General features: G+C 36.2%; 1 protein-coding gene across 1 annotated transcript in view; it reads right to left on the bottom strand.

The window, feature by feature from the left end:
- CCDC73 (coiled-coil domain containing 73) overlaps positions 1-12976 on the bottom strand; it is a 107727-nt gene extending 94751 nt beyond the window's left edge. The window contains exon 1 of the mRNA XM_080814982.1: positions 12830-12976. Coding sequence (XP_080671108.1) covers positions 12830-12967 — 138 coding nt within the window. The 5' untranslated portion in view covers positions 12968-12976. The remainder of the gene's footprint in view (positions 1-12829) is intronic.
- Positions 12977-13400: the final 424 nt, after the last annotated feature.

The following is a 13400-nucleotide window of genomic DNA, read 5'->3' as shown; positions in this document are numbered from 1 at the left end:
ACCACAAACCAAAGAAAAAAAATCAAAAAATACTTGGAGACAAATGAAAATGAAAACACAATGGTCCAGTATCTTTGAGATACAGCAGACAGTTCTATGAGGAAAGTTTATAGCAATACAGGCAAACCTCAAGAAACAAGAAAATCTCAAATAAACAACCTAACCTTATTACCAAAGGAGCTAGAAAAAGAACAAAATCCAAAGCTAGTAAAAGGAAGGAAATAATAAAGATTAGAGCAGAAATCAATGAAAAGAGACTTAAAAAAATAGAAAAGATTAATGAAACCAGAAGTTGATTTGAAAAGACAGAATTAATAAACATTTAACCAGACATATCAAGAAAAAAAGAGGATTCAAATAAAATCAGAAATGGAGGAGGAGAAATAACAACACAGAAATATAAAAGATTATAGGAGAATATTTTGAAAAATTATATGCCAACAAATTGGACAACCTAGAAGAAATAGGTAAATTCCCAAAAACATATAATCTTCCAAAACTGAATCAAGAAGACATAGAAAATTTGAACAGAGAGATTACTACTAATAAAATTGAATCAGTAATCAAAAAACTTCAAGCAAGTAAAGGTTGAGGCCCACATGGACAGGACAAGTGAATTCTACCAAATGTATTTAAAAAAGCTAATACCAGGGCACCTAGGTTGTACAGTCAGGGGAGCATCTGGCTTTTGGTTTCAGCTCAGGTGGTAATCTCGGGGTTGTGAGATGGAACCCTGCACTGGGCTCCATGCTTGTCAAGAGTCTGCTTGAGATTCTCTCTCCCTCTCCCTCTGCTCCCTCCCCCTCTGCTCCCTCCCCCTCTCGGGCTCTCTAAAATAAATAAACCTTTAAAAAAATAGTTAATACCTATTTTTCTCTAACTTTTCCGAACAATAAAAGAGGAGGGAAACCTTCTAAATTCATACTACAAGGTCAGCATTACTCTGATACCAAAGCTAGGCAAGACACTATAAAAAAGAAAACTAGAGGTCAGTATCTCTGATGAACATAGATGCACAAAATTCTCAATAAGATACTAACAAACCAAATCCAACAACACATTAAAAAAATCATTCACCATGAGCAAGTGGGATTTATTCCAGAGACGCAAAGGTGGTTCAATATTCCAAATCAATCAATTTGATACATCACATTAACAAGAGAAAGGATAAAAACCATGATCATCTCAACAGATAAAAACAAAGCATGTGACAACATACAACATACATTCTTAATAAAAATTTTCAACAAAGTGAGTTTAGAAGGAACATACCTCAACATAATAAAGGCCATATTTGAAAAACCCACAGATAACATCATATTCAATGGTGAAAAACTGAGAGCTTTTCCTCTAAGACTGGGAATAAGACAAAGATGTCCACTCTCATCACTTTTATCCTACACAGTACTGGAAGTCCTAGCAACAGCAATCAGACAAGAAAAAGGAAGAAAATTTATCAAAACTGGTAAAGAAGAAGTAAAACACTCATTATTTGCAGATAACAAGATACTATTTACAGAAAACCTGAAAGACTCCATCAAAAAACTACTAGAACTGTTACATGAATTCAGTAAAATTGAAAGATACAAAATCAATCTCTGTATACCAATAATGAAACAGCAGAAAGAGAAATTAAGAAAATAATCCCATTTACAATTACACCAAAAATCATAAAATACCTTAAAATAAATTTAGCCAGAAAACTAGAAAATATTAATGAAAAAAATTGAAGACAACAAAAGCAAATGGAAAGATACTCAGTGCTCATGGATTGAAAGAATTGAAATTGTTAAAATTTTACTCAAAGGAATAACTAGAAAACATTCATAAAATAACTGAAGACAACAAAAAGAAATGGAAATATACTCAGTGCTCATGGATTGAAAGAATTAAAACTGTTAAAATGTCCATACTACTCAAAGGAATCTACAGATCCAGCGCAATCCCTATTAAAATACCAACAGCATTTTTCACAGAACTAGAACAAATAATACTAAAATTTTTATGGAACCACAAAAGACCCGGAATAGCCAAAGCAATCTGGAGAAAAAACAAAGCTGGAGGTATCACAATCCCAGATTTCAAGATATACTATAATGCTGTGGGAATCAAAATAGTATGGTACTGGCACAAAAACAGTTACACAGTCCAGCAGAACCAAACAGAAAGCCTAGGGCGGGGCACCTGGGTGGCTTAGTGGGTTGGGGCCTCTGCCTTCAGCTCGGGTCGTGATCTCAGGGTCCTGGGATCGAGCCCCGCATCGGGCTCTCCGCTCATCAGGGAGCCTGCTTCCCTTCCTCTCTCTCTCTGCCTGCCTCTCTGCCTACTTGTGATCTCTGTCAAATAAATAAAATCTTTTTAAAAAAATTAAAAAAAAAAAAAAAGAAAGCCTAGGGCACCTGGACGGCTCAGTCGGTTAAGTATCTGCCTTCAGCTCAGGTCATGATCCCAAAGTCCTGAGATTGAGTCGATACTGGGCTCCCTGCTCAGCAGGGAGTCTGCTTCTCCCTCTACCCTTCCCCCCACCCTGCACGTGATCTCTCTCTCTCAAAAAAAAAAAAAGAGAGAGTACCTAGAAATAAACCCATCGATATATGGTCAATTAATCTACAGCAAGGGGGGCAAGAATATACAATGAGGAAAAGATAGTCTCTTCAATAATGTTGGGAAAACTGGACAGCTACATGCAAAAGAATGAAACTGGACCACTTTCTAATACCATACATGAAAATAAACTCAAAATGGATTAAAGACCTAACCCTGAGACTTGAAACCATAAAAGTCCTAGAAGAAAACATATGTAATTGGCCTTGGATTTTGGCTTTAGCAACATTTTTCTAGACACGTCTCCTCAGGCAAGGGGAAAAAAGTAAACTGTTGGGACTACAATAAAATAAAAAGCTTCTGTATAGTGAAGGAAACCATCAACAATACTAAAAGGCAACCTACTGAATGAGAGACAATATCTGCAAATGATATATCTGAAAAAGGGTTAATATCCAAAATATAAAGAACTTACACAGTATTATATGATGACAGATGGTAGCTACACTTGTGGTGAGCACAACTTGTCAAATCACTATGTTGTACACCTGAAACTAATGAAACACTGTGTGTCAACTATGCTTCAATTAAAAAAAAAGAATACATACAACTCAATCCAAAAAAAAAAATTAAATTGAAGATGGACAGAAGACGTGAACATTTTTCCAAAGAGGACATGGAAATGACCAGCAGACACATGAAAAGATATTCAACATCATTAATCAACAGAGAAATGCAAACCAAAACCACAATGAGGTATCACCTTACACTTGTCAGAACACCTAGAATCAAAAAGACAAGAAATGACAAGTGTTGGTGAGGATGTGGAGAAAAAGGAACTCTTGAGCACTATTGATGGGAATGTAAACTGGTACAGCTGCTACAGGAAACAGTAAGGAGATACCTCAAAAAATTAAAAATTGTAGGGGGGCCTGGGTGGCCCAGTGGGTTAAAGCCTCTGCCTTCAGCTCATGTTGTGATCCCAGGGTCCTGGGATGGAGCCCCACAACGGGCTCTCTGCTCAGCAGGGAGCCTGCTTCTTCCTCTCTCTCTGCCTGCCTCTCTGCCTACTTGTGATCTTTGTCTGTCAAATCAATAAATAAAATCTTAAAAATAAATAAATAAATAAATAAATAAATAAAATCTTTTAAAAAATTAAAAATTGTAATACTGTAAGATCCTGTAATTCAATTACTGGGTATTTACCTAAAGAAAACAAAAACACTAATTCAAAAAGACAGATACACCATGATGTTTACTACAGCATTATTCACAATAGCCAAGATATAGAAGCAACTCAAGTTCCCACTAATAGGTGGATAATGAAAATGTGGTATGTATTTACAATGGAATATTACTCAGCCATAAGCAAGAATGAGATCTTGCCATTTGGGACAATGTGGATGGGCTTAAGGGTACTATGCTAAGTGAAATAATTCAGATACAGAAAGACAAGTGCCATAGAATTCCACTTACATGTGGGGTCTAAAAACAAAACAAATGAACAAAGAAACAAACAGACTCTTAAATACAAGAACAAACTGGTGTTTGCTAGAGGAGAAGTGGGTGGACAGATGGGTGAAATAGATAAAGGGAATAGATAGATAGACAAATAGATAGATAGATAGATAAAGGGAAACTTCCAGTTATAAAATAAGTCACGCACATGAAAATTACAGCATGAGGAAGATAGTCAATAACATAGTATGGTGACAAATGGGGACTACATTGATTTTGTGAGCACTGAGTAATATCTAAGATTGTTGAATCAATATGTTGTATACTTGAAACTAATATAACACTGTATGTTATACTTCACCTTTTTTTTAATTTACAGTAACTTACTAAATAATTTGGGGAAGATACTGCTATGCAACTATTCTGTTTCACCTATGAGTTTCACCCACTAATATTAGCATTCATCAGTGGATCCTGCCTATAACAATTCGTACTATAATGTTTTAAGGGCAATTTTCTATTTCTCTCCTTCCTTCTACATTTATTAATTGGAATCTCCTGTAAAGAAGATTTGTTCTGTCTCCCCCATTTATTTATTCAATCATATATTTTTATCAGTAGGAAATAATGGATATTTACTCAATTCTTCGGGTTATTATCCAATACTATCATTACTTATTTTGTTGCTCAAATTATTCCAGCTTTGTCCATGAGAAGCTCTTTCAGGTTGGCTTCTATATTCTTTTGAGGTGTTCCTTACTTTCCAGCACTACAAGATATCCAGCCCTGGAATAAGCCATTTCTCCAAGAAGTCCTGGTTTCTTTTATCAGATAATGATATTTAGAACCAAGATCTAGGCCCTTTATATGGTTGCTGATACTGGGGTGTCACTATTTCTAGGCTTTTTCAGCAGAGCTAGAATATACTAATTCATGTACATATATACGTCTATATTTCTCTATCTTTTTATCTGCATACAATGAAATCGTGAGTTCATACTGGTACCTCCAACTCTAATCTAGCACCACAGAGCTTAGTCTAGCTTATCTGTAACATCTTTCTTCGACAGAGAAAAACATTCTACCTACTTCTCATTATCTACAATTTTTGCTTATTTGTTCAACCCTGGCATACCTGTAGTTTCAGTCTTACTCCCATGAGGAACAAATTAACCAACTAGAGAGAGTGTTTATGTAACTTTTTGGTATTATCCTTACAGTATCTCATCCAATAATGTTTTCCAAAATTACTTAAGTCAGGGTCTCTTCCCACCAATTTCTTTCACTAAAGTGATGTCATTTGGTTAGTGAAACAGTTACAGGTATTTTCACAGTCTGCATTCCATCTTGGAATGCTCCTGAATCCTGACTGAATTTTCACATACTGTATAGTTCAGTTTGTGGTGTTATTTTATGGGTTTTGACATACAGAGTAATGCTTCCACTACTACTTTACCATACAGAACAATCACTCCCCAAAATTCTTTTATGCATTCCATTTACAGTCAATGCCTATCAACACTTGTCAATCACAGATTTGTTTTCCATCCCTATAGTTTTGTATCTTCCAGAAAGTCCTATAAATGCACTGGATATTGCACAGCCTATTAGATCTGGCTTCTTTCACTTAGAAAGATTCACTCAAAATTTAATTAACTTGAGATTCACACTTTCATTTTTGAAGATATTTTAGGAGAACAGATTTCTAGGTTGGTAGTTATTCTTTTAGTACTTTAAAGCGTCACTGCATTGTCTTTGGAGCTGAATAATTATTAGAGAAGTCCACTACCAATTGTATTACTGTGCCTTTGAAAATAATGGGCCTTTTTCTACTTCTGGCTTCCTTCAAGATTTTCCCTTTGATTATAGTCCTTCTATGATGCATCCAAGTGTGATTTTCTTTGTATTCATCACACTTGGGTCTTGCAGATTTATAGGATTTTGATTTGTATGAATGTTTTATAAATAAGATATTTATCCTTTCTTCCATTTTGCATGAAGCAAATATTTTCTCTCAGCCATTGGTTTTTAGACTTTGTTTATGGCAGCTTTTATCCCATAGAAGCTAATAATTTGTATGTCACCATAACTAGTAATCTTTTGTTTTAGGTAGGGTAATCTCTATTACTGAGACTATAAAAATTAAGTCTCATATTTTCTGAAATATATACTTTTTTCCTTTTCATTTGATTTTTTCTAAAATTTATTTTTGTATATGAAGTATTGTGAATTTATTGACTAAAGTCATTTATTGACTATCTATCATTATTTTCCCCACTGGATTCATTTATTCTTTTACTGGTTTGCTTATTCCTACAACAGTGTCAGATTTTTAATTATTATAAGATTAGGGCATGTTTTAATATCTGATAAAGCATGTAGCACTTCATTCTTATCTTTTGAAAAGCTTCTTGTCTATACTCACTTTTTTTCCAGTTTTGCTGAGATAAAATTGACACATATAATAATGTATTATTATTATAATGTATTAGCTTAAGGTATATGACATAATGATTTGATATATGTATATATTCATACATTTTCTTATAGATAAAACTTAAGAATCATCCTGCCAAATTCTGAAAAAATCCCCCAGAGTTTTGATTGACATTAAATTTTTAGATGCTGTCTTAACCTGTTCAGTGCTCTCTAACGAAATACCACAGACTAAGTGCTTATAAGCAACAGAAATTAATTTCTCATAGTTGTGGAGACTGGAAATCTAAGATTAGGATGCCACATGGCCAGATTCTCTTTCTGGTGACAGATGATCTCCAAATCATAACCTCACATTGTATATGGGGCTAGGGAGCTCTGTTGGAGTACTAATCCCATCTATCAGGGTTCTACCCCTCATACCTTAATCACCTCCCAAAGATCCTACTGCCTAATACTATCACACTGGACATTAGGTTACTGTAAGGGCCTACTTAATCAGAGGGAGCCATTTTGTTGCAGTAAACTTAGATTGACCCTGCCCCTCCCAGAGGAACTTACTTGCAAAGCCTAGATATAAGGGCGGGTCAGGCCAGGTGAAGACATCCAATCAGTGGGGCACGCATATATCTACTAGGGTAAATTGAAATTCAATTGGCCGCCCGTGTGTAACCTAGCAGTTTTTGTGTGTGTGTGGCAGACCTAGCATGACTGTGAAGTTTTCTCTGTGTATTGCAATCTCATTGGCTACCTGTGCATAGCCCGGCTAAAGTGCCTCTATAAAGGTTAGTTTGCGAGGCTAGTAGGGGCAGTAGGAGCTGTTAGAGTCGTCAGGGAACGGCCTCGTCTGGAGCAGCCCCGTCAGGGAACGGCCTCGTGGAGAGCGGCCTCCGCTGGGGAGTGGCTCCGTCAGGAACAGCCTCGTCCAGAGCGGCCACGTTGGGAGTGGCCTTGTCGGGGTCATCGTCATTGCCTCTCGTTCCTTTGATCACGGACCCTAACAGCTTCTTTGCAAGAGACAGCCCTGACCGGTCAGTTTGATTCTCGATGCTTGGCACAAAATAAAGCTTTGCTTGACCTTCGCTTTGTATCAGTCTCGCTCCTTTGGCCACGGACCCTAACAGTTACAACATTTGAATTTTGGAGGGACACAAATATCCAGACCATAGCAGATTCTTTGAAGGAACACAGAAATGAAAAACATAATCATTGAAATATAAAACTCTAAGCAAGTAAAAACATCTGAAGAGACAATTAGGAAACAACAAAACAAAACAGGCAGAATGCAGTAGAGAGGTAAATACATGAAAAATATGAAAGAGTTAAGAATCATAAAAGATAAAATGACATGGTCCAACATATCATCTAACGGGAGTTCCAGAAGAAGGTAACAGAAGAAATAAGGAAGAGGCAATTCTCAAAAAGATCAAGGCTGAAAATTTCCCTGATTCAGGAACCAAAATGAGTCCCAAGAAATGTAAATAAATTCTCACACAGACTCATAAAAACTGCAGACCATTAAAGATTAAAAAAAAAAAAAAAAAAAAAACTCCACAGAGCAAATAGAAAGAAATGATGGATTATCTACAGAGAGATAATTAAATGAACATCAATTTCTCAACTGCAACAAAAGAATTCAACAAAATCTCTTCAAAATACTAATAGAACATAAATGGCAATTTACAAATCTATGGCAAAATAAAGACATCTTCTGGCAAGGCCAGGGGAGGGGAGAAAGAAAAGAGAAAAGAAAGCCTTTAGTGTTCCATTAACAGAGCTTACAGTATTAAAACAAATAAAAAAAAATGTAGATTAGCTGGGCCAGTTTCTAGAATATATAGAAGACAGCATCAGTATTTTTAACCAGAATAAAGCTTCAGAGATAGCTAAAACCTAAAATTACTCTTTCTTTACAGCTATTTCCAACATCAAATCAAAGATAACTTACCATGATTGCATGTTTTCTCTCTACTATTTAGAAAGATACAAACCCTATTCATTTGCTGATTAATCTGAAATTTTTAATATGTCTTCATAACTAAACAAAGTCTATAGCTGGTCAATATCTTACCTCCTGAACAATATAAGGACCTAAGAATCAATTCCACTGGGATGACTGGGTGGCTCCGCAGTTTAAGCCTCTGCCTTCAGCTCAGGTCATGATTTCAGGGTCCTGGAATCGAGCCCCACTTCGGGCTCATCCCCTCTCTCTCTCTGCCTGCCTCTCTGCCTACTTATCATCTCTGCCTGTCAAATAAATAAATAAAATCTTTAAAAAAAAAAGAAAAAGAAAAAGAATCAATTCCACACAAATATATCAATAACTGTAGTTCAGTATTTTAGTTCTACATTTTTTAGCTTTACAAATTAAACATAGTTATTACTTTTGATTGGATCTCATTCTTTTTTGTTTCCTTTTTAAAATGCTAAATAAAAATATCTCCTCACAGACTACCAAGGGAAAATATTAAAATTTTTCAGTGAAAACTCAGGAGAGCAGGGAGGGCATATGAGGTAATTGACACCTCATAAATAGGTCCCAAATAAGGTATTTTCTTGCTTAGCTGTGTCATACATGCCTGCCTAACATTTTGTACAAAAATATTCAGGTAGCTTCATTCATAAGAACCACCAACCGAAAACGACCCAGGCGTCCACCAACAGATAGACAAATTGTGTTACATTTATATAATAGAATAGTAGTCAGGGCACCTGGGTGGCTCAGTGGGTTAAGCCTCTGCCTTTGGCTCAGGCCATGATCTCAGGGTTCTGGGATCGAACCCCACATCAGGCTCTCTGCTCAGCAGGGAGCCTGCTTCCCTCTCCCCCTCTGCCTGCCTCTCTGCCTACTTGTGACTTCTCTCTCTGTCAAATAAATAAATAAAATCTTTTAAAAAAAAAAAAACAGAATAGTAGTCAACTATAAAAAGGAAAAAAACTACTGATGTTCTATTTTTAATTTCTTAAGGAATCTCCACACTGTTTTCCAAAGTGGCTGCACCAACTTGCATTCCCACCAACAGTGTAAGTGGGTTTCCCTTTTTCCATATCCTCTCTAACACTTGTTTACTGGCTTGCTGATTTTGGCCATTCTAACTGGTGTAAGGTGGTATCTCACTGTGGTTTTGACTTGAATCTCCCTGATGGCTAATGATGGTGAACATTTTTTCATGTGTCTGTCTACTGGGAATTTACCCCAAAGATACAGATGTAGTGAAAAGAAGGACCATCTGTACCCCAATGTCCATAGCAGCAGTGGCCACAGTCGCCAAACTGTGGAAAGAGCCAAGATACCCTTCAACAGACAAATAGATAAAGATGTGGTCCATATATACAATGGAGTATTATTCAGCCATCAGAAAGTATGAATACCCAACTTTTGTATCAACATGGACAGGACTGAAGGAGATTATGCTGAGGGAAGTAAGTCAAGCGGAGAGAGTCAACTATCATATGGTTTCACTTACTTGTGGAACTAAGTCATAACACGGAGGACATTGGGAAAGAGAAGAGAAGAGAGTTGGGGGAAATCGGAGGGGGAGATAAACCATGAGAGACTGTGGACTCTGAGAAACAAATTGAGGGTTTTGGAGGGGAGAGGCGGAGGGGGCTAGGTGAGCCTAGTGGTGGGTATTAAGGAGGGCACATATTTCATGGAGCACTGGGTGGGGTGCATAAACAATGAATCTTGGAACACTGAAAAATAAAAATTAAAAAAAAATACTGATGTTTAAAATAGCAAATTAATGTGTTATGGTGAGTGCTGTGAAGTGTGTAAACCTGGTGATTCACAGACCTGTATCCCTGGGGCCAATAATACATTATATGTTAATTTTTTTAAATTAAATTAAAAATAAATAAATAAATAACAAAAAATTAAAATAAAATAAAATAGCAAATTAATCTCAAAAATATCATGGTGAGTAAAATAAACTAATCCCTGACGGAAAAAAATGGAACAATGGTTTCTGGATAGGTAAGGATGAGAAATAAGTTAAAAATGACATGGAGGAACTCTCTGGGAAAATTAGTAATGATCTGTATCTTGACAAGGATTTGGTAACACAGTTATGAGCATTTGTTAAAACTCGTGAAATGGCGAAATTAAGAACTATACATTTAATTGTACAGTTGACCTTTGAAAAACTATTGTATTTTTGAAATTTTCCTAATAAAATATGGGAGGAAAAATTAAATTCCACAATAGGAATAAAGTGCTAACATCATGGTAAATGTGAAAACCAATACATCTCTTTTTCCAATAAAGGGGAAAAATTTTTCCCCTTCTTAAGAATAAAGTTCTTCTTTCAGTGAAGAATATTAAAAGTAGCATATACTGGGGCGCCTGGGCGGCTCAGTGGGTTAAAGCCTCTGCCTTCGGCTCGGGTCATGATCCCAGGGTTCTGGGATCGAGCCCCGCATCGAGCCCCGCTCTCTGCTCGGCAGGGAGCCTGCTTCCCTTCCTCTCTCCCTGCCTGAATCTCTGCCTGCTTGTGATCTCTGTCTGTCAAATAAATAAACAAAATCTTAAAAAAAATAAAAAATAAAAGTAGCATATACTTCTGCACTTAGTTATTAAAAACTCAATTCCTGTTGCTACACTGAAACTCTCAAAAGACTTTTAAAACAAGTTTATTTTTTAAGTTAGAAATATAAACAGACTAAATATAATGCTTGAATCACAGTAAAACAGAATACGAAGTTCTTAAGAGTTACCTAAAGTTGCTTTAACTTAGAAAAGATACCACTTTAAGTTATTCTTACAAAAATCAGTTTTTACTGCTTAATCAACATATCCATTTTTAGCAGGATTTCTTTATTAAATAGGTTTTAATTATATAGATAATAAGTATCTTTATATAGGACAAACATTGTGGTAATTAAATTTTCTTATTATGATAACAAGTTTCAATATTTAAATCCTAGAACAAGAATCACATAATAAAAATGTTATTTCTGATCTTCTTTTTCAGAGCTCATTTTCAGGAAAGCCCCAATTCTACTGATTCTCCTTCCTGTCTCTCTTTTTTTTTTTTTTTTTTTAAGATTTTATTCACTTGTTTGAGAGAGAGCACAAGCAGGCAGAGCAGCAGGCAGAGGGAGAAGAAGAAGCAGGTTCCCCACTGAGCAGAGAGCCTGACATGCCTTTAAATCCCAGGACCCTGGAATCTTGACCTGAACCCAAGGCAGACACTTAACCAACTGAGCCACCCAGACACCCTCCTTCCTGTCTTTTTTGTCCTATTTTCAGAGTTATATATAAATCCTAATGACCCCATCCCTCGTTCATTATTACAGTAGTTTTATAGCCTATTTTTTCCTCTCCATAATCTTACCAACTCCTATCCCATCTTATAGAAAACTGACAACACACGCTTCAAATTTAGATCCACAGAGTCTCAGAAATGAAAGGCTTTTAAGGGGTTTTGAACAATACAGATCTGCTGAATCAAACAACTTTTACAATTTTAGGGGGCACCTGGGTGGCTCAGTTGGTTAAGCATCTGACTCTTGATTTCAGCTCAGGTCATGATCTCAGGGTTGTGGGATGAGGCCCCATGTCTGGCTCCCAGTGTGGCCCTCTCTCTCCCTCTGTTCCTCCCTGCTCGCTCACTCTCTCTCTCTCCTTCTTCTCTTTCTCTACTAAGTAAAATTTTAAAAAATCTTTAAAAACCCAATTTTATGTAGATATTTCCCCTCTAAATAAATACCTCATGAGCTACCACTTTAAAAAATAAGGACATTTTATTCTTTGAATCAGAATACTTACTACATACATTTATTTTGTCACTTAAAAATGTATTGCCCTTGGGGCACCTGGGTGGTTCAGTGGATTAAGCTGCTGCCTTCAGCTCAGGTCATGATCTCAGGGTCCTAAATTCGAGCCCCGCATCAGGCTCTCTGGTCAGCAGGGAACCTGCTTCCCCCTCTCTCTCTGCCTGACTCTCTGCCTACTTGTGATCTCTCTGTCAAATAAATAAATAAAATCTTTAAAAAAAATGTATTGCCCTGTTTCATTACTTAATCACTCATAGGCACCTATCTCACAGCCTTTAACAAAAATGTAATCTCCTGAAAAGCAACTCTTTTTTTATCAGCCATAGTGTCTAACTATGTGCTACCTATGCACTCCAAGGTACTTGGTAAATACTAGCTGGCTTATTAAGTGTTTAACAACCTGAAAATCCTTTTTACTTTTTGCTTTGTAAATTCTTTTTCTTTCTGTGATATCAACTAAATCTGTCCTTTTCTCTTTTACTTCATTATCCGGACTGTATTTCTTCTTTTAAAATAGGAAGTTATTTTGTTAGGACTTTTTTTCTCCTTAAACCAAATGGCTGGACAAAATTAAGTTCCCGGATTACAAAAAGCATTTTAAAAATGACCTTACCCTTCTCATCCGTAACTCTTCTAATGCTTCCAGTAAACTTGTTTTGAAATCTAATAGCTGAATTGAAAACATTGTCTCTGAAGAACTTGGAAGAGCAAAGGTAGATGATGACGAATCAGTCTTAAAATCATTCTCCATATTAACATTTATTTCCTGTAATATAAAAAGGTTTTAACCGAAAAAATCATTAAGTTTAAAGTACAAGCAGAGTTACCATAAAAATATAACACCCAGTATCCCATAATCCTCTAGGTTTAACACTAAGTAACAGTTTTGTCATCACTCCTATTCTAATCTTGATACATAAAACACTGAGCAATGATGATTCACCCACAGTTCCTCTGTGGCTGAGGCTTTTTCTGTTACTTTAGTATCTGTAGGGACTAAATTTTCTGCATGCCCCTACACACCATGTCCTAAAAGCTAGATTCCTAAAGTTCAGTAATTGCTTCGTATCGAGGCTGCCAGACACAATGCTTCCTAACTTTGCCTTGATATACAGCATTCTATAAGGATAGTATGAATACTAATAGTAATGCAGTCTTTAAACCCTACAAAGTTGAAAGAGGAA

This window comes from Martes martes (assembly GCF_963455335.1).
Source record: "Martes martes genome assembly, chromosome: 10".
Classification (NCBI taxonomy): domain Eukaryota; kingdom Metazoa; phylum Chordata; class Mammalia; order Carnivora; family Mustelidae; genus Martes; species Martes martes.
The sequence above is the reverse complement of the archived record's forward strand: the minus strand, read 5'-3'. Positions and strand labels throughout refer to the sequence as shown.